This window comes from Ceratina calcarata, unplaced genomic scaffold (genome assembly GCF_001652005.2).
Source record: "Ceratina calcarata isolate Rehan_Ccalc_2016 unplaced genomic scaffold, ASM165200v1 scaffold191.2, whole genome shotgun sequence".
NCBI classification, from domain to species: domain Eukaryota; kingdom Metazoa; phylum Arthropoda; class Insecta; order Hymenoptera; family Apidae; genus Ceratina; species Ceratina calcarata.
Window position 1 is genome coordinate 268,909 of NW_017140615.1, and position 21,955 is coordinate 290,863.

General features: G+C 47.1%; 2 protein-coding genes across 2 annotated transcripts in view; both read left to right on the top strand.

Moving 5' to 3' along the window:
• Positions 1–37: 37 nt before the first annotated feature.
• Positions 38–17,967, top strand: scrt (scratch). The gene is made up of 3 exons (XM_018019613.2): positions 38–1,274; positions 5,258–5,969; positions 6,079–17,967. The coding sequence occupies exons 1-3, from the start codon at positions 962–964 to the stop codon at positions 6,731–6,733; spliced, it is 1,680 nt and encodes a 559-aa protein (XP_017875102.1). The 5' UTR covers positions 38–961; the 3' UTR covers positions 6,734–17,967.
• An 879-nt stretch (positions 17,968–18,846) lies between these two features.
• Positions 18,847–21,955, top strand: part of LOC108621959 (uncharacterized) — an 8,832-nt gene continuing 5,723 nt past the window's right edge. Inside the window, exons 1-9 of the mRNA XM_026811119.1 lie at positions 18,847–19,077; positions 19,159–19,290; positions 19,371–19,530; positions 19,607–20,001; positions 20,093–20,234; positions 20,317–20,456; positions 20,548–20,695; positions 20,766–20,898; positions 21,001–21,213. Of these exons, the coding sequence (XP_026666920.1) occupies positions 18,889–19,077; positions 19,159–19,290; positions 19,371–19,530; positions 19,607–20,001; positions 20,093–20,234; positions 20,317–20,456; positions 20,548–20,695; positions 20,766–20,898; positions 21,001–21,213 (1,652 nt within the window). The 5' untranslated portion in view covers positions 18,847–18,888. The remainder of the gene's footprint in view (positions 19,078–19,158; positions 19,291–19,370; positions 19,531–19,606; positions 20,002–20,092; positions 20,235–20,316; positions 20,457–20,547; positions 20,696–20,765; positions 20,899–21,000; positions 21,214–21,955) is intronic.

Genomic DNA, 21,955 nt, shown 5'->3' on the forward strand with positions numbered 1-21,955 from the left:
CGAGGAAGTGGGGGATAGACGGTCGGGCGGATGAAAGCAGCGCCACCGACGGCACCCACCAAACAGTCGCACCCCGTCGTTGCGATCGTATTCGAGGGAACCCCCTGTCACTGGCGAGAGCCGCGACAGGGAGCGACCGAGAGAGCATCGGGACGGACGGACTGACGGACAGACGGACAGACAGACGGACGGACGGAGAGACGGATACACGAGGATACGCAAGGACGGACGGTCGGTCAGTCGGTCGGTCGGTCCGCTGGAAATTAATCGTACGAAGACGATCAGTCGCGCGGTAATCAAAGGGAGGCGCGCATCGAAGCCAAAGAGATCGCGAACAGAGGCGAACGACCGTTAACAGTAGCTGGCATCGGTGGTGGTGGTGGTGGTGGTGGTTGTCGTCGTCGTCCTGACCCAGGAAACGTCTCGAGCCGACGAACGAAAGGGGCGAAAAGTGCGAAAAGTGCGTGCTGGTATGGTCGCGGTGCATCCTCCGAAGGAGCTGCCCTCGCCGTGCCGATGACGAGGTCGCAGATCGCTCCTCTACGCGAGCAAGGAAGGAAGAAAAAGTGGAAGAAACAGCGGCAACCGTCGGACTCGAGGAACATCGTTGTCTTCGTCCGGGCCGAGCTCGACGACAAGAGAAAAACGCCGAGCGACGACGGACGACGGCGGCGACGACGACGACGAGACATCGACGGCCACCCCACTGCTGCACGGTGGACGAGCACGGAGCGCGGTGTCGGCGTTGGCGTCGACGTCGACGGCGATAGTGGCGTCGCGCTGCCGTTAGTCGATCGTTGTCGGTACAGTGGTGGTGCGTTTGGTGCGGTTAGCGAAGGCGAGGGTGGCGCGAAGGTTTTTCTCGACGATACCGATACCGACACCGTTTCGGGATCGTCGTCGTCGCGTCGTCGTCGTTGCCGTTGTTGAGTGATCGAAAGATCACTCGGCCGTGATCAACATGCCGCGGTGCCTCATGGCCAAGAAGTGGAAGGCCTACCCGTGGCCGGATCGCGTCGACGATCCCCAGGAAGAACAGAGCGACTCCTCGGCGATTCTACAGGAGCAAGAGATGCGACAGACCACCTCCGCGTCTCTGGAAAAGAGGCAGCACAGGCACGAGCCCGAGGACGAGGAGATCGACGTGGTCGGGGACACGGACTCCAGACAGGTCGATCATCAACAGACCTGTTGGGGTCCCCACAGCCCGACCGCCGGTGCCACTGCACCCAGTCCACCCCCGCTTAACGCCTCCGGGGCTCTCTACTATCACGGTGAGTTCCTTTCCCTTCTCGTCCTCGACGAACGCATCGAACGATGCGAACGGAGAATAGGTTTGTGCGATGCACGTCGAGCGACGTCGAGAATCGACGATGCAAACGCGGAATTCCACGTGTCCATCGTTGAAGGGAATCTCGCGGAACGCCGTGCACCCGTAGCGAGAATGCTCGTGCGTTCCCTCTCTGTACTTGCCGTACATGTGGACGGGGATGCCTCTCGTGCCACGCCCAACGTTCGCCTCGGATTCCGATTTAGATTCGAATCTAGCAGACCCATGGCCTCCCCTCGAGCCGAGAAAGATCGGAGCTCGGCCATGCGTCGAGCCACGCAGAAGTGACACACCCGCGGATTGGCTCGATTGGCCGGATCGCGATTACGCTATAGACTCGCAGACTGTAGGCTATAGAGAAATTGCGGTACTTTGCCGCGACACCCGATAACGTGAAACACGAGGGCACCCACTCCTCTCGATTAACCGACGACTAGACTCGCGCGTTTTTGTGTCAATCTTTTCGAGCGAAAGGGGACGAACGTTTCTAGCGTCTATCCGCTCTCATTTCCTTCCTCATTTGGGTCGCGTTTCTTTTACGAGCAAACAGTTCGACACGGTTTTCTTCTCTCTTTTCCGAAACCACTCGCTCTTGCTTTCCTCCGTTTTTCCGGTTTTTCTCGGTGCGACGATAAATGGGGACGCGGTACTTAGTCGAATCCACGAGGCCAAAACTGTTGCACGGTTTTCCAATTTCGTCAGCGTCCGCGCGACGCGCCTTGCGATCATTTGAAAAAGTATTCGCGCATGGGGTGTCGTCCATGGATTCGTTAGCGTCGAAGAATCAGCGGCAATCGCGGTCGGAGTACGTGTTGAATGCATTCCACAAGTTGACTACCTCTCGACTCGCGTCAACGCGCGCGCGAGCAAAATGTTTCTTCCTCGTTGCGAACGATGTTTATGATCAGCGATTTTCGCGAAACGATAATTATTTATATGAAACGGGGTTCAAACTCCCCGGGATAATTCGCTGTTTTCACGATGGCAAAGATTTCTATCGAGCGATAGAATCGGTGCAGAAATGGTAATCGCTTCTAACGATAGAAAAGCGATCCGATTCGTTGGATTTGATTTCTTGACCGTTCTCCGTTACGTAAGGCGAAAGGTTTGCGGGTAATCGCGTTGTCGGTGTGAGCACGTCGCCCGCGAAAAATTTCACGCTAAAGCAGCTGTTAATTGAATTCCGCTATCGATTATGACGTCCTGATGCTCGGTCTTTAACATGGCGCACAGCGTTACGTAACGCGTGTATCTCGACTGCGGTGTTCTCGTCGAACGTACTTAAATACGTGCGACCCGATAAAGAAGATTTTATGTTTTCATGCATGCACACTACGATTCGTGTATCTTTGAACGTCGCTTATACGAATGCTCGACTTCAAATGTACACGAGGAAGTAATTTTCTTAAATAGGTGATCGCGCGGTCGCGTGACGGATCGCTCGATTTAAACAATTTTATCTCCGTTCGATTTTGCGTCCGCGATCTTGGCCTATCGGGATTCAGGTCGAAAATATGTCCGCGCCTACGTAAAAACGGCTCTGTCGCATCGATTGAACGGCTTCTCCTCACAGCGACTTTGTTCGAGGAGCTACGAATAACGAGCCACGGTTTCTTCGCGGTCGTGTATTCAACGCCTCTTCCCACGGACGTCGTAACTTTTTTACCATGTCCAATTATTTATCTGCAGACTCTGACCAAAGAGCTACAAATGTTTGAACAAGAGATTCGCTGTCTCGTCCTTATCCTCGTTTAACGATTGCGAGTCAGCGAAAGAAGTTCGCGGAGAAGGTCGAGCGAGAGAAGGATATTCCGGAAAATCGTGAGGAGGTTTCGAGAGCGACGAAACGGACACGCGCCACGCTAATTGCCAGGTTCATTATCGCTCGGCACTCACTGCGGCTCGCGTCGCCGTTGCGCAAACGCGATACATCGCGTTTCTCGTCGCAGTGCTTTTCGCAGCGATCTCAAATTTTCCACCTACGCCGGGAGATCGCGATCCGATATGTTTGCAACGGATCGTCGTACAATTTTCGAACGACCGATAAGCGCGATTCGCGGATATGCGTTGTCGCTGAAAAGAATTTTGACGATTCTCTTCGTCGCTCGATGTTGGAAACGATTCGCGAATAACAACGAGCGAAAGGCCTTACGTCGCCCTTTCAAAGGCTAGAATCAACAGACTCGTGGGAGCGTGCGGAGCGTTCATTCGACATTATTGATTCTCACCCTCGCTCCTGCCTCTCCTTCACCCCCGACGCTCACCCTCTACTGCCGTCCCTCCTCTCTCTCTCTCTCATTCTCCTTCTCTTTCTCTCTCATCGCCGTTGATGAAATGCATTTTCAGACGCGACGGCTCCTTTCTCTCTCTTTTTCTCCCTTGCACCCTTCTTCCTTTCCCATTCTTTCGTGCGTGTCGACTTCCTTTTATTTCAGCCAATAATAGATGCGCGCCAGTTGATCGATCGTCGGCCACAGTTTTCTGATTTATTGCTGTCACGCGTCCTTCCACCTTCTACCCTCCTCTTTGTCCGTAATCCCTATAGTCTTCGCGAGACTCAGAACTCTTGCCGATTCGCTAAATTCAAATTCGTTCGGACGTAGGGTGAAACTCCGCGTTGATCCGAAGCGAAATTTCGAGATATGCATAGTCCAGAATCTAAAATCGATCTCCTGTAATTTCGCATAAGTCACACAGCTCGTGTCGCTCCATCATAAAGTCGTTGAACCTGTCTCGTGCGTTTATGACTCGTGTTCGAGTAAACGCGAATTGCATTGTACTTAAGACAGATTTGCGACACGGGATGGCCGACGGAACAGCGTTCTCATGACGAAACGAAATCGAAACTGAGCGCGAGATGGACGACACGTGTCGGTCGAAGTAGGAAAATACGGAAGAACGATAAAAGTATCAGTAGGAAACAGATAACAGAGAAGATCGTGTGCACGCGTCCGCGTGTGTGTGTTTCGTTCTCGGTTCGCAACAATGCGAACGTCGCGTTACATTGTCGCAGCGGGCGTATCGATCGCGTCCGGTTGCTGGAAGCCAGTAACCAGCCATCGAAGGCTAACCGTCGCGTGTCCTGTCGCGTGGACACCGACGATAAAAACCTAGGGTTTAACGTTTAACCCTTCTCCGACGTCCCAACGTACCGGTCAGCTGCGGATCGACGAAGGGTCCGCGTTTCTCGATTTTTAAGACCGCACCGTCGCGATACGCGATGGACTATTGACGTGATCCGTGTCGAACGAGTCGAGTAATATTTCCAGATCGAGTATACACGAGGATTTAACGGGATATCGATTGCCTTCGCTAATGGGTTAAGATAAGTTGAATTATTGATAAATGCGATGCGCGTTCAAAGGATGAGCACCTTATAACTTATTCATTCCGCATCTCTTTCACGTTCCTCATCGAAAGTTTAACGTCTTTCCATTGAAGCAAGTAGAGTACTTTAGGACGTACGAGCTTCAAAAATCGAAAGCACGACGAGTGAAGTAGACGACGCAGCGTACGAAAAAATTATTATTCGACCGGAAACGGAAGCGGAAACGAGTCCACGCGTTGAGAAGGGGTGTCTTTCGTTGTGCACGCAACAGATATCGCGATAGGTACTCCACGGCTACGTGATACGTATGCGCCACGCGAGTACGATCACCCTCTCGCATTTTCGCGCTCGTCGTATTCTCGTTAACGATTGCGCGCGCTGACACCAGCTGACGCGTGCTAGTAACAGGAAATGAAACGGTACCGGTTCCGTCTGAATCACGAACTGGAATATCCACGCTGTGCGGTAAACGTTGGCACTCGAGCCGAAAAATGACGCGACCCTCCGTGATGAAAGACCGCCGTTTCGCGACAAGCGTTTAATTTTTTTAATCGAAAGCATCTGCGATCGATAAATCGGCACATACAACTATTTTGCAGGTTACACGCACGAGTCATGGATCAACCACGAAGAGCCGCCGAAGTACGCAACGCTTCGCTCGGCGGCGGAGCTGGCTAGGCCCGTAGCGCCGTCCCCGCCGCCCCCGACCGTAGGTCATCCCCAGGAACTGGCCGCGGTCGTGACCGGATCCGGCATCCACCCCCCGACTCATCCGACCACCGCACCCGCTTCATCCTCATCCGCGTCATCCGCTTCGTCCTCTCCTTCCTCGTCGTCCTCTAGTTCCTCGTCCTTAGTGACGCTGAGTTTGCCACCTAGGAAGAGCCTCTCGATGTGCTTCACCAGCACCGGGACCGCGCTCTCGTTGCCTCCCAAGAAGAAGGACATCTACAGACCGTACAGCCTTCAACCTAGCTCGGAGATTCGAACGTTCCCGGAGGAGGACCTGTCAGCTGCCCAGGCGATTCTCGATCTGAGCGCGTCGCCCGCTGCGCCCACGCATTCGGTCTTCGTCCACACTCTGTCTCCGCCGCTACCACCGCCACCGGCAGCTACGTCGCCGCCCGGACAGCTGCACTCGACGCAGCTGCAACCGGCCACGACCGCCCAACCCATTCCCGTTTCCGTACTGGTGCCCGTTCCCAGCTCGCAGAACACCCAGCTGCTGCAGCACCAAGAGCAAACACCACAACCGCACTCCCCGGCAACCGCGGAGGCGAACACGACCAATTGCACCGCTGCGAGGGATGGGTAAGGCGTTATCTCCGTCAAACGAGTTATTTATCTATTTCGTTTCGCGGTTAACGGAATCTTATCGCGCAAACGACTCGTTACCGATCACGTATCTTTTATTCGACAGAGGAAACGGCGGTAGCGGCAGTAGCAAGACGGTGGCGTACACGTACGAGGCGTTCTTCGTCTCGGACGGTCGGTCGAAGCGTCGCGGCGCGAGCACGAACGGCGCCGCGGTCCCGGACAAGGAGGCTACCCAACCGGAGAGGCCCAAGTTCACTTGCACCGAATGTGGGAAACAATACGCGACCTCGTCGAACCTGTCCCGGCACAAGCAGACCCACCGCAGTCTCGACTCGCAGTCGGCGAAGAAGTGTATCCACTGCGGCAAAGCTTACGTAAGCATGCCGGCTCTGGCGATGCACGTGCTCACTCACAAGCTGGCTCACAGCTGCGGCGTCTGCGGGAAAATGTTCTCGAGGCCATGGCTGCTCCAGGGACACCTGAGGAGTCACACCGGGGAGAAACCGTACGGGTGCGCGCACTGCGGGAAAGCGTTCGCCGATCGGTCGAACCTCCGCGCGCACATGCAGACTCACTCCGCGGACAAGAACTACGAGTGCTCGAGGTGTCACAAGACCTTCGCCCTCAAGTCTTACTTGAACAAACACTTGGAATCGGCCTGTCTGCGGGACGACGAGCTGCCGCCGCAACAGCAAACGGGTGCCGCGAGCAACGGGACGACGACGCAACAGCAGCAGAGCAACGATCGCGGCTTGTAGCAGCGCTTCGACGAGGAGAAGATCACGACCAGGCGTCTCGACGCCCTCGAACCTCCGCGGAGCTAGCAGCAGTCGTTCGCAGCTACGCCCGGTGGTTAGCCAACGTTCCCGGGACGAACGCGATTCAAGGTTTGCCGTAGGTTTTAAGTAGAAAAGTGCCAGTAGACGAAACGCGAGGAGGATCGAACGCTAGAGAGAAGTAACCGACCGGAGGCGGTGGTTTTAGCGACAGAGATGCGAGCGAGTGAACGAGCGAGAGAGTCGGTTTCTTTAATAACGTCTAACATTGATAAAAACGTCCAATAATGTTAAGTCTTTAAAACGAAGAAAAGTGAGAAAAGAGCGAAACGTCGTGGGAACGACGTTGAACGATGAAATAAGAGTAGAGAGTAGAGGGAACGAAAGGAAATACTAACGACGGAAGAGTATGAAACGCGTCGAACGGTGACGTCCACACTGCAATCTAGTCACTCTAGTCTCTAGTCGATTATACCGAATACATTACGATATTATATATTATTATATTATATATTATATTATTATATATATATATATTTAAATATATATATATATGTATATATATATACACATAGTACGTTCACTAGCGCGTACGATTCTAGTCGCGAGCTCGTTACGGAGACACACTATTTATTGATACTTATTAGCTGCCTAAACGAATTAAAGTATAAGGGAGAGATCTCCTCGATGGGATCGGAAGAAGACATACACGTACACGTACACATACACACACCTACAAGCGTGCAGTACGTAGTATAGACACGAAGAGGGTGCGCGCGGAAACCCGACGACCATGGCGAGGATGAAACGATCGAAGGGCGTTGGAATCGAATCGACCGCAAGCCGGCGACGTTTCCGGCCGATTCTCGATTTCTCCCCTTCTTTTCTCCCGCGAGACCATCGATTCGCGTTAGGATTAGAATTAGAGAGATCTAGTCTCGCAGGGAATCGTTCCGAGATATCGACCGCGACCATCGTTTCGTCTCGCTTCGACGAATCCTTCGAAGATCAGGTCGATCCAGATCCGTGCCGATCGGGACGTTCGTTCGACGAAAAAGAAAGAAATGCGTTGCGTATAACCGAAACGGAACGTCGCAACGCGAGAAATTTGCCTGAATCGTTCCTACGAGCGACGACGATTCGCAGAAATCTCCCCAACCTCCTGGATCGTTCTTCGCCAAATTATTTTTTCTTACCCTCGACAGTTCTCGTTTGAGAAGGGTCGTCAACCACGCGCTGCGGTGTTCGGTACTTACGCGTGCGGAACATCGATCGTCGCGTTTTCAATTCCGCCGGAGCGGCGCCACGCCATCGGTTATACGCAACGGATCCGATGCGAAGCAAAGATGATACGAGAACGCGCTCCTTTCCATCCTTAATCGTTGGGACGCTCGCGGGACATCGTGTAGCGACGAAACGTCGAATGCGTCTCGACGAGCTTAACGACGGAAACGAACGGGATGCTGGCCCCGCGTAAACGAAACGTACACGGAGATACCTAAGAGAACCGTATTATTTATCATTAGAGAGCAGATGCCGTGTAATAGATGCGTAACAACGTTATACACAGATATTTTATAGAAGCAATACGTAATGAATAAGAAAAAAAGTAATAACGACGACGCGTAACGGTCAAAAAGCAATGTTTCGACACAACGAATTATATAATTATAATTACGCATATGTGTATAGAGGCGAACATCGAAGTTCAATGCGATGGAAAATTATGATTTGCTTCGCGGTCGTTCCGAAATCCACGCTCTTCGAACTTTTGTCGTCCGTCGTTTTTTTTAAAAAAAAAAAACAAGACACCGGTCGGATTTTGTGACGAAAGCTTTCTTTCATCGTCGGGGAGGAGCAATAATTAGCATCGTTCCGTTCGGACCTGGAAACGATCTACGCGTACCATCACGCACTTGCCTTCCACTAGGCTCGATTAGTTTGTAATAATTTTTAAGCAAGCTTCGCGCAACGAGTGAAACACCAATCTAGCGTTAAATATTCTTTTTTAAGCGTATACCTGTGTACGACGAACAACGACTTCCGCTCCGAGGTAGCGACGTAGCTTGTACGTTATAGATACATCGAAATTATGGATAAACATTGCAATTTTTCGAGACAACGAAAAGGGAGAGAAAAAAAGAGAGAGAGAGAGATGAAGAGAGATAACGCAGCGAAATCCGACCGACTCTGATCGAACCGAGAATTCGGCCCCAGCGCATTCGTTCGATCCACTTTTCCTTCGAAGGCGACGGAATTCCGAATGGGAAGAAACGAGAACAGGATCGCGAGAGAAGAGAGAAGAGCGTGGATCGGCCGGACGCATTTACAACGAGATACCCATTTTCTAATAATTATTGCCGACCTGCGGAGTAGCCAATAGCCTTGTCGCTAAAGATTACGCGAACGAACAAAAACGGCAAAAGAAGTACTCGCGAGATAAAGAGAGAAACATCGAAGAATGAAGACACGTTCCATTTCGTTGGATCGAGGACGGCAAAGCTTTTCTATCTTCTAGTCTATTTCTCGCGAGTTTTATTCGTACATCTGCGAGCTACCACGATTGTCGCGTATCGCGTACGAACGTAGAGCAATAATACCTTAAGCAATATTAATTAATCGACGAGTATTAAAACGAAACTAAAACTAGCTGGTCGGTTCGGGTAAGAGAGGGTAAAAATCTACACCTCGGAAAGAGAGGAAGAACGAAGCGCACCTTTTGTCACGTACGTATAAAACGGATGAAGACTTGGAACGATTCCTCCTCTTCGTTTTCGACGCAGATTCCGGATAATGATTCTCGACCACCCGGTGATCGTCCTCCATCACGTAACGCATAGCGTTCAGTTTTCCCGAGTTGTTACCAGTATTATTATTATCGCTATTATTATTATCATTATTAGCGGCATTATTCTTATTTATCGTATTGTCACAGCTATTTATTATATTTATTACATTATTATATTATTAACATCTTGCGTTTTCTTATTTATCCTTCGATTGATTCATCTCGTTGTACCGTTATCGTTACGACTATCATTTTTCATAAGATTGGTATCGATTTCGCGAGAATTAGATTCGAGTAATAAAACACGCGTGCAATATTCGCGAGAACGAAGAAGAACGTGTCGTGCACTGGTTGCGCTAGGTTCGAAAGGCAGGAAGGAACGAAAAACCGATTCAACGAATTTGCAATAAAATTGGTAGGTATTATATGATCTGATAGAGGCCATTTTCGCTCTGAGACAAAAAGTAATTTGGTCGTCTCGGACGTTCGCAATAAAAGAAAATAACAAACGTACGTACGTACGTACGTCTCAAGCTTGAACGATGCATTCTACGCGCACGTACTTACGTATACTTATATATCTGTACATTTACACGCAAATCTTCTATACACGTATACACGCGTAAACGTTTCCTAAAGGTAGCAGTTAAATCTAAGCTCGAACGCTTACGCAAGTACGCACGAAGCCACGCACCTAACGTAATCGCATCTCCATCGTGTAATTCTCTGTAATTTCTAATTACCACGTATATCTATGCATAGTTTAATCTTTCTCCGATACTCTAACTCTAATCTTAAGCCAACAGCGGAATGAAGCGCGCCGTCCTTCGTGCTCGCTGACTCCGCTAACGACTCCTCGCTTTTAACGGTTGGTTCGCGCTCGAGCTAGGCGTTGTCGGTATCTTCTCGACCACACGCGTTCATCACCATTGGAAACGCGAACGAATTACCGAACCGAAACATCGACTCGTTCGTTCCAAAACGCGATGTGAATAATTAGCCCGAGGCGCGTTAACTGTCTTACGCTATCTTCTATCTCCTGCATCAGTCGTCATCTCCGTACGCGTATTGCGTATTTACACGCATTTCGCTGTTCTCAGAAGAAACTGACTCCTTTCCGACTCGGCCCTACTTCCGCAACCCCTGTCTCGAGCGTTCGCGAGCGATCGCGAACGTTGCTCACCCTTCGCATTACCGAGATTCTTCTTCGCGTCTATTTCTTGTCTCCCTCTAACTCTACCGCGACTTCTACGAGTCCTCAATCACCTGTCGATCGAACGATCGGCGAATCTCGAAATCTAAATCCTGGTTTATTCTTCCGATATCGATCCATCGAAACTTTGTCTCGACTCGACGTAAACTTTCGCGCGGTCGCCCTTCCGACCAATTTCGCCTAAACGTTCTGAATCTAATTCCGCGTGCATCGCACTTTCTCTGAGATGCACCACGGTACAAATCATTTTCGATTTAAATGTTCGAACGAGCTGTTTCAACCAAGCATCGATCGTCTTCTTTAGACTGACACACCGTGGGAACATAATTATTCGCTGGATTCGTTCCGCCGGAACCGGCGATCGAACGAGAGCGATCGGAACGCAGTATCGTTCGCTTCGTAGTAGATATTTAGGGGTGGCGCGTCGCGTCACGTTTTGTAATCCTTCCAACGAGAGCCTTGATAATTTTTTAACCGTTCGTTAGTCGTCTCACTCACGATAATTAGCCTAAGCGAGGAGAAGACGAGGGGGAAGAGGAAATTGGGTGAAGATCGAAACCACCCGGTACGGTTAAAAGCGAAGAAGCGTACGAGGAAAGAATAAAAAATAAAACAGATTCTATTTTATATTCGAAGAGAGCGAGAATGAATGAGCGTGCGAATGAATGAGAGAGAGAGAGAGGGAAAGAGAGATAGATAAATGCAACGAAGATCAAGTTTGTCGTGTCGACGACGAACCTCGATCGCTCACGCACACTTTTGATGCATAAACGCTATACATATACATGGGTACGTAGGTACACATAGGGCGTAGTCACGTATATTGCCTACTACGTAAGTACCTACACGGCAATACCGAGCATGTATCCCCGCGTTATAGAGAGTCGAACAAAGCTCGCTTCTAATCTTCCCCAGATTACGGATTCGACCATCGATAATTATTATTATCGGCATTTTATCCGTCGTTCAATCGATCGCATCCGTTTCCCTTTGGTTTCCCTTTCTCCGTGTTCCATAGCGGTTAGTGTAAATAAGAGCCGCGCGTAGAGACGACATTAAAAGAGAGAGAAAGAGAGAGAAGTAGGGTTAAAGAATAGAGAAGAAAAGAGTCGAAACCGGGCGGAAATTTTAAAGCGCGTAGCAATATTTATAAGAGTTTCACGGGACGTGGTACACTATAAAGTATAAGTAATAATTATGCTGGCGAGAACTGGGTTCCCAGTCGGGCCAATATTCGATAAATATCGGCGTCAACATTCTCCACCTGATCATCATCTATTCGACCGTACCGACGTTTGTTTGCCGCTTTCCACGATCGATCGACGATCGTTGCTTTTCTCGGACGACGCGACAGAAAATCTGTCTCGACTCTCGACCCGGTATTTGCCCGAGTTCGACCCGAACGATTTTTCCACTTTGTTCCCAACACACATTTCTAATCGCAGTTTCCAGCGTCGCCGATGGGACGCATAAGCCCAACGACGAATCGGTTAAACGAGAGAAGGGAACCTGACGGGTGATCGCGTTCAACGCATTTTATTTGTCGTCTCGACATTTCCAATTTAATTGAGAAACGAAGGAAGAACGAAAAAGCCGCGCGGTGGACAGAGTTGCACGTGCAAATCTTCCACGGACGAATAGAGAACGGGAAGAGTCGCACGCGATTTCATAGCAATAACTAAGAGAATAGAGTTAAACGGCTATTCGAGTAACCGTATTCGTGTCGTCGATGTTTAATGTACGCGGAGCACGAAGATTAATTAAAAAATAAAAAAAGCAACATGTATTAAATGTTCGATGTTATACTCGCGATAAGGGAATAAGGAACACGTGTCAATAATATGTATTTACTATACGGAAACATAAAACGCCATGTTTTTTAAAATTAAAACGACTGGACCATTCGGACGCGCGCTCTCAAGCCTAATTTTACCGAGGAATTAAAAACGGAATAAAACGAAGGATACGCGGCTCGCGCGTCTGCGGCGACTTCGACCAGTCGACTCGAAAAAGCAATAATAGGTACTCTCGCGAACGTAGAATAATTCAATTGCAGTTATTAATCGATATGTACAAATGCACGAACACCGCGTTAAACGTTAACGAAGTTGATTTAAGTTGAAAACGAAACGTTCCACGTACATTCTACTCCACACAGCGATCGCGTTCATGGCTCGCGACACCGGACGGCGAAACGAGCGAAAATACGCGCGGCCGATCGATCGGTATTGCTCAAAAATGAAAAACGAGTCAATAACGAGTCAATAACTTTCGTAAAGTTCGCCTCGTTTAGCTTAATTAACGATCGTTAGCGAGTTAACCGCTGATAGCAGTGATATATGTATAAGTACAAAGGATACGTGAACATCTTCGCTCACCACTTTCGATGCCGTTCGCGCACATTTTCGATCGATTTTCGCGCATTGCGAAAAACCCGAAAGGGGTCGAACGAGACCGATCGATCCGCGTTTATACGACATCTCACTCATTTGTTTACCGCGTAATAGGGTGTCTTTTTACTCACCGAGCGAGGGAAGAGCTCGATCGAAACGGAAACCCGAGGATGCGTGGAGCCTTTCCATTTCCATCTCGTCCGCCACCAGCACCTGTAACACACGTGCGAAAACGTCGATCAAGAAGCGTTTGCGATTCGCTTCCGATTCCACGGCGTTCTTAATTTCGAGGAACGAGCAATCAGCAATGAAACATGCCTATGCTCCGCATGCCTCGTCGGAACGAGGACGAGCATAAAAAAAAATTTGTTAGACACAGCACACGATCGATCGTTTTGGAATGCGGATGAAAGCGAGCGAGAGAGATAGATGGATGGATGCGAGAAGTGAGAAAGAAGGAGAACGAAGATAAAAAGTGCCTATACATGTACATCGGTAAAATTATTCGTTAGCGTGTATTTGTGCGTTCCAACGAGTACGGACCGGACAGTGTGTCAATTACGGAATAAAGGAAGAACGAACGAATTAGGACGAAGCGGTATCGAACGACGATCCGACGATTGGAAACGCTTTACGGCCAAGGCGAGTAACGATGAAATGATAGTAAGATTATACTTTAAGCGAGCCCGTCATCCTCGGGCTTCGTTCGGATCGCCGAATTGAGCAGCGATCGAGAATCATTTAATGACCTATGCGCGTACCTACTTACTTGGAACAGCTTGTCAGCTTGGAACGTCGATCATCGAAACTTGGACCGCGAACGCGAAATTAATCTTACTGTTAGAAACGATGCAATCGTAAAATTCGGAACCGCGGTTCGTTCTCGATGTCCCATACACCAAACGCCAAACTGTGTACGCAAATAGGTACGGTAGGCGGACAATACGTATCGTTCGCGAAATTTCGTTGATCGACGTGCCTACTATTCGATGATACGTACTAATCGGCGGCTAATCCGCCGATCTCGTATCGTACGATACCGCGTAGCTTGTAAATAGCGTTTGAAGGCAACCTCGAGATTTGTGCTTGTTCCGCGCGTAAAACGCGATTCGAGATTCGAATCGAGAAATTGTGCTTCCAATGATAAAGGACCGGCCGAATTTCTCGCGAAACCACGGCGCTTCTGGGACGGATGTGATACAATAAAGCGAACCTTAAACGAATCTTACCCTACGACGCATATAGATTACGATAATTGTACGCATTGTGATAGTATCCACGGGGGACGAGAGAAACGACGCGCACCATGCACGCTGCTGCACAGATCTTGCAACGAGAACGAACAACCGCCTAACTAACAGAGAGAAACGAAAAAAAAGAACCCTGCCTCCTTCAAAGCGCGACTGATATTTACAGGATATTGTTCCAATTGGATGCTCCCAAGGAAGCCGGGGTATTCAAAAGCAATAAATTCGTAGGCGGTCGCGAGTCCTCGAACGAGGATCACGTCGCGACCGATTATAATATTAACTTTAATAATAATAATGCTAAGGCTATTAATACTAACTATTACCGATACTATCTAATAATAATATTAATAATAATAGTAATAATAATAATAATAGTAACAATAGTAATAATGGTACAGGCGAGACAAAGCGATCGGGTCGATGAATTTTGAACAGTGATAATTAGAGTTGGGAACTGATGCGGAATTACATGCATACGCGCAGCATAGAATCTTGCTGGTAACGAGTAACGAGCCAAGTATCAATAGACGAGAATGGAAAGTTGGGAGCGCGAGCGAGAAACGGTAGAAGTAGCGTAAACGTAGGCGAAGAAGATACAAGACGCGCCACACTTGACTAGCAACGATGGCTTTTCTAACGTAATTATCGTACGATCGAAGCGCGAGCAATCGCCCGCCACTGGTTACATTGATATACATAAATCTATTATATATATATATACATGAAAAATATAATATAATATATATATACACACATATATGTATATATATATATTATAATATTCGAACTTTCGGAGTTCGAAGAGAATAGCGGTACAGATACGACGAAATAGAGAGCGAGAGTAATTATTATAGCGATCCTCCGTTTCGCCGTAGAGGTGGAGCGAGGACGAGAGAAAATATTGAGCGTGTGTGAGTGGAAAATAATAAAAAAAAAAATGAAAAAAAAGAAAGAGAGAGAGAGAGCATGTAGAAAGTAAAAAAGCGAAACGCAAAAAAATACACTTGCGCACGTATCCATATTTTATAGCTTTTACTTAAGAAACGAAACGGTGTACACACGGAACGCGAGGTTAACTATTGACTTAACGATACATTCATACATAACATATATTTCTATAGATACGTTGACGGAACGGTATTGCACGGGTATTACCGATGAAATTATAGCGAATCCGATACGACGCGTACCGCTCAGCTGGTGTCGATAATAATTTACCGCTTCGACTACGAGTATCGTTCGGCAACATCGATTTAGAATTTAGAATTTAGAAGAGCCGCGACTCTGGCTACATCCCTGTCCCGTCGTTGATCATCGATCAACGCGTTTCGTTGCCGTAGCTTTCGTTTTTCGTTCGTCCACTCGCGATCGCGATCGCTGTCGTTGTCGATGTAACTCGGACGATCGCGATCGTCGCTCAGCGAGGAGGAGGAGGAGCCAGAGGTACCAGTCGCATCGTATCTACGTCTACTAACGGGAGGAAGAAAATAATAATACTAATAATAAAATAGAATTATACCTTGCATGACTACGTAGGGCTATACTGCCGCCGAAGCAATACAAAGAGCAATATAGAGTTAAAAAAAGTAATTAACGAGATTAAAGGTACTAAAGATAAAAACGATACTAAAATTAACCGCGGAGGAGGAACACTTGTGCAGACACTTACACTTACACTTACACGATTCGAACGACGTGCGTACGCACGCGCGCGCGCGTATGGACACCCATCCACGTACACGTACACGACACGGACACGCGGAGGTTCGCGCGTGCTTCTAATTTCTAATCGCATAAAAGAGAAATATGTATGGTCGTTAATTTATTCCGACCGTAGTGCTAATCGTACTTAGCATTTACGTAGATGACTCTAATCGCCTAGGTCGACCATCTCGGCCACGGTTCGAGCCGTTCGAGCTCTCCGCGAGCCAAGCGCGTCGCGTCCTATTCTTTGCTTATTCCCGCAATCGCAGCCTGCGCGCGAGGCGACGCGGCGATCTCGTCGATTCAACCGGTTCGAATCTGGCCTAAATTTAATTGAAATAAAATAAAAATAACAAAAAAACGGTAGCGATATACATAGAGTTACACGTAGAGTCGCTAATGTATTTCACTCGGTGCCTGTGACAGCTGAGCTCGCTCTATCTTGTTCGAGAAATCGAGGAACGATTCGAAACGATTCGAAACGACAATTGACAATACATTGTTCCGCGGAGGGTAAAAAAAAAAAATCCTATCTCGAAACCTTTTCATCTTTCTTCTCTCTTCGATCTTCAATTACGAACTCGCCCTTTTTACACCTTTTACCCAACGCAGCGCCGTGCTTTTCCGATATCCTTCGCTCCTGTTTAATTACCTTACGTCTTACTTCCCAATTTGTTTCGCGTTCCGTCCTCGTTTGGCGGCCTTTCGGTTTTATTCATCGCTCGCATTTATTTTTGCGTCTCTGCACGATGAATTATTTTCCCAGATTCAGAGTTAAACATCCGGTGTTTAATTTTCCTTATATCAAGAAACCTGCCAAACTCGCCTCAAATTCAATTTCGAGCGAAGCTGTGTCATCGTTCGAGCGCAACGGAAAGATGAAACGTGTCTTTTCGATTTCTTCCCTACTCGCATACGTTAACGCGTACCAGCACCCGAATATTAAACACTTTCGTTCGATAGATCGTCGACGAACGCGTTTGCCAGACCACGAAACGGCTGTTCACGGGTACCACATGGAACACGTAGCATTAGCATGGTGTGAAAAAAAACCAAAAAAAAAAAAACGATAGTGAACGCTAGATGAATTTAGCTTTTAAGCTTATTTCTCGCTAAGAGGAAACCTATTATTATAATAATAACGATATTTACATACATTTGTATTATTTGTAAACTAGACGCTAATACAAAACTCCGATTTGTGTGCATCGACGCGCGAAACAAAAGAAAGAGACAGTCCCGTTTCCCTGAACTCTTCCTTGTTCCTGGACCCGCACCGTGCCCGCACCCAGGATACGAACAAAACCGAAACCAAAAAGCAAACGAGAAAAGTACCGAACAACGAAAGAAAGAAAGGATACGGAAGACGAACTCTCCACACAACCTCACGCAACCTTCATTCCTGTTCCTATACAATTCGTTCGAACGAGCGACCTTCTTTTTTTGTAAACGAGAAAAATGCGAAAAGGAGAAAAATCATCCAGACCGGACTTTCGTTCCTCCGTTCCGTTGCTCTTCGTAATTTTCACTCCGTAACGTCTCTCGTGCGTTACGCACATATGTATCTTTTCTCTCTCCGTAATTATCGGGCTTTTTCCTCCGAACGAAGCGAAAAATTGCAGGGGAAACGTTTAAAAGAAAAATATGAGAAAAAAAAAAAAACGACGCGGACGAAGGAAGAACACGGAATAAAAGAACACGAGAAGTTTACTTATCCCGACGTGCTTCTCGCAGTGTCGGATGGTAACGTTACAAGACAAAAGGTAATAAAACGTTAATTGAGCATTGTTATCTATGTAATACAACATAGGATGTTTTGTATTATATTTTCATAATAAATAGACACGTAGAAAAAGACGTATTAACCATACCGGTGTACATTTCTTCCTCCCCATCGGTATCCCTTCCTGTAAGATTCCAAATGCTTTTATTTTAGAGCGTAAAACCTAGTTAAAACGACCTGCCTAGCCTAGGAGAACGGGTTAGTAAGACATCTTGAGCATGGGAACGTTCACACCCTCGGAACAGCGGTTTGGATATGTTCGCGTTATCTAATACCCACGCGTGGGCAATCGACGGCGTTGCCCCGCGTCGTCCCGTTCCGAGCATCACCAAGAGAACCTATAGAGGCGATCACGTATTACCTCTTAGATTCTAAAGTAGCAATTTCGATACCCTTCGACGCGTTGGCTGACAATAAGAGAGCGCGGGTATTGAACTTATGAAAAGATCGCAGCGAGAGTCGAGCATCGCCGATGAAACCGAATTAAAACTCAGCAAAAAGAGATGTAAGAGTATGCGATGAAAACTTCCGACACTTTACTAGCTTTTCACTAGGCTCTGAAATATTTGCAAATTGATAATAATTTAAACAACAGTAGACACGAAATATAACTTCTTCCGCGAGACCATTATTTTACGTTGAAACCAATGGGCATCTGCTATTAGAAATTGTATTAAACTTCGAATAAATTATAGAGTAATGCAATATATTACAGAAACCTAACAATTAAATGATTTAACGTTAATATTATATTATTGTACTGCATGACATATCGGCCATCGGCAAACATGGATGTGCTACTGATAGTTGACAGGGACAGGGAAGATTGATCGTACCAAACGAAATGGCAATTAGCGAAAGCGCGTTTTTTTTAAATTAACGAGTTTTCGTGTCAACAATAAAACGATGGTCTATGTTTGTTTTATGTCCTAACAACACGTCGTTGCCTTCTATATAAACTGATTCGCGACACGATCGAACTACAGAAACGATTCGTTCAGTCAAAATGAAGAGTCTGTTCATTTTCGGTGTCGCGATCCTCGCAGTTGCGAACTGCGTACAGTCGCAGATTGTCGCGACTGAGAAGGGACAGATCCAAGGTTCGATCAACGTCTCTGTAAAAAGTTCCGTCAAGTACTCTAGCTTCCAGGGCATTCCTTATGCGAAACCGCCGGTGGGCAATCTTCGATTCAAGGTGAGATCTGCGATTCTTCGTTTTAGTCGTTTTTATCTTCAATTTTTTACGCTGGATATAAACTGAGATGAGAAATCGTAGGAATCTCAAGAAGCTGAGGCATGGACCCACGTGATGGACTGCACTAAGCCGAAACCCGTGTGCCTCCAACGCGTCGGCAATTCAACCTACGGAGACGAAGACTGTCTCTACGTAGACGTCCACTCTCCCGTGGTAAGCAATTATTCTTTTTCAAGTAGTCCGTTCCATTTTTTATGATTGACCAATCGTAATCCGTTGCTCATCCTTTAAAGACGGATCTCAGTAACATCGTTGAGAAGAAAGCAGTTTTGGTATGGATCTACGATGCCGGACTCATGACCGGATACGGAGTCCACGACCAACTTGCTCACGAGTTCTTCGTCGAGAAAGACATGGTCGTGGTTAAAGTCGCCCATCGTTTGGACGCATTGGGTAAGAATCGTTCGCAATAGCTCGTGTTTCATTTACGAATTTCGAATTAAATTCGTATTTATTCTTATTCATTCAGGATACTTGGCACTGAACGCTGAAGGCGCGAAGGGTAACGCTGGTCTGAAGGATCAGAACTTGGCTTTGAAATGGGTTCAAAAGAACATCGAGAAATTTGGTGGCGATGCTGGCAGAGTAACTCTGTTCGGAGAGGGCACAAGCAGTGCTCACGTCGGCTACCACATGCTCTTGCCTCAATCGAAGGGTCTCTTCCACAAAACCATTCATCACAGTGGCTCGCCTCTCTGCCCATGGGCGTTCAAGAAACGCAACGATGCCATTCAACAGTCGGAAGGCGTCGGTGCTCTCTTCGGCTTCTCCGCTTACGATCACGAGCAGCTTTTAACACAATTGCAAGGAGTTTCGGCTGCGGATCTGTTGAACAAAATTCATGCGACCGACAATTACTTGCTGGTACTCGAACATTTATTTTCATGTCTCTCTCCAGTTTCACGGACCAGTCGAACGAAGTTGTAATCGTATTGTACATTTGTTCGCCGTATAGGGTCCGCTCGCTCTTAAATTCACAGTTACGGTAGAAGACTGGTTGACCGCTTCTCCCATCGAATTACTTCAAGGCGGAAACCTCAACAGTTGCCCGAGCATGATCGGTTTCAACAAGAACGAGGCTTTCGTCCTCAACACAGGTACGATCCAACTAAACTCGACGTCACCACGTACTATGAGTGCCGATCGTAATGCATGTTCTACAATACTTTTTTGCATTAGCAGGTGTCGATGTTCTTAAAACCTCGATTACGTCGTCTCTGCAATATGTCAGTAACATACTCCCAGGAATAATCGATTTCGCGCTCAGGAATTTCGTGGACCTGTTGATCAATGCAGTTCAACAGGAACATACCATTGAGGTTTCTTTTTATTCTTTAATTAATTTCCATTCGCGTTCAATCTGTTCGTATTCTTCAAGAAATGAGAAACGATTCGATGTACATTTTCTAGACATCCGTCGCCTATTACTTCTCCTGCTCGGTCGACCTCATGCAAAGGTACTTCGTCAACATCATGCAAGACATCCCCGTCTTTTATTATCGTTTATCTCTCGAAACCGAGGACAACTTACACGAACTCTACGACAGTAGCGTGAGCGGTACGTATCGTCAGGCTCACGATTTCTTCCGATTAGGAAACTATCCGATCTCATTCGTTGAAATTTGTAGCCGGTGCTCAGTTGAGCCAAGACGTTAGCGTGTTGTTTGGTCACGAAGTAGCATTCTCTGCCAGCGCCTCGAATACCCTGAATCAATGGCGCGAGAAGATGGTCGGAATCTGGGTCAGCTTCGCCAGAGATTTGTAAGTATCAGGGAATATTTCTTGCCGTCAACGTGCAACGTATTGACAGTATTTAACATTAAATTCGCGGCCGAGCTTGATAACGTGCGATCATATTTTTAGTGAGTCTACCGGTGGAATATCCGCAAGTGCTACCGGTGGCGTGCAATGGCAAGCGTCGGGATCCGTTGGAGCACAAATGGACATCGGAAGCGTTTGCTCTCTGGGTGGACGTCTCTTGAGTTCGTTCTACACCGTTCTAGAGAAAGTAATCGAAGTGTGCCTGACGGTCAACACATCGAGCCAGGGCATCTTCGCACTCCGATCGACCATTTTGTATTAAATTGTAAACCCTATACACGGAGTCGCACATCCGACATCTGATTTAGCGTAGACGAAATTGTATAAAATGCATGTTTAAATACATTTTAATCGAGCAGCAATCATAGAGTACATCTATTTACAATCCCTGTATCCTCCCGAAGAAATTTAGTTATATACGAGTCGAAGGACTCAAACGACTCGTCGTTAGCCATTCTGAGGATACCACAGATAGCGATTCTCAGGATACGGCTTTCTTCTGTATATCAATGAGTTTTACAAACGCCCACGCGCGTGACGACTTCCCGATCCGAGATCAAAAAGACGATAATTAATTTAAATATACGTATAATGAACACACAAGAATTTTTTTGGATTTATACAATAAATGTACAAGACCATGTAATAAAAAGAATGCTTAAAAGGATATCATAGAGTTTCTTATTGTATATATAATAATATTTAATTCAATGAAGAATTGGATCAGAGATGGACAATAATCGCAGAATATGTTAATTATTTCAATAATGAACATCAATTCTTTCGTTCTAACCGTCGATTTTCTAGTTCAACATCGTTTCCGATCGCCTCTCATCAAACGTGGTTGTGAATCTTGATAATATGATCTGACAACTTAAGGATGTATTGGCTATAGAGTTAATCCCAAAAGTTTATTATCTTAGGAAAATGCATTTCCTATAATTAAAAAGAAATTAGACATCGGAAGAACAATGTTAGTAATAAATAGCTACGTGCT

Excerpts from the sequence above, each read along its gene's own strand:
- scrt (XM_018019613.2), top strand. The coding sequence starts at position 962 with ATGCCGCGGTGCCTCATGGCCAAGAAGTGGAAGGCCTACCCGTGGCCG. Across the intron at positions 1,275-5,257 it reads CGGGGCTCTCTACTATCACG|GTTACACGCACGAGTCATGG; the intron begins GTGAGTTCCTTT and ends ACTATTTTGCAG. Across the intron at positions 5,970-6,078 it reads TGCACCGCTGCGAGGGATGG|AGGAAACGGCGGTAGCGGCA; the intron begins GTAAGGCGTTAT and ends TTTATTCGACAG.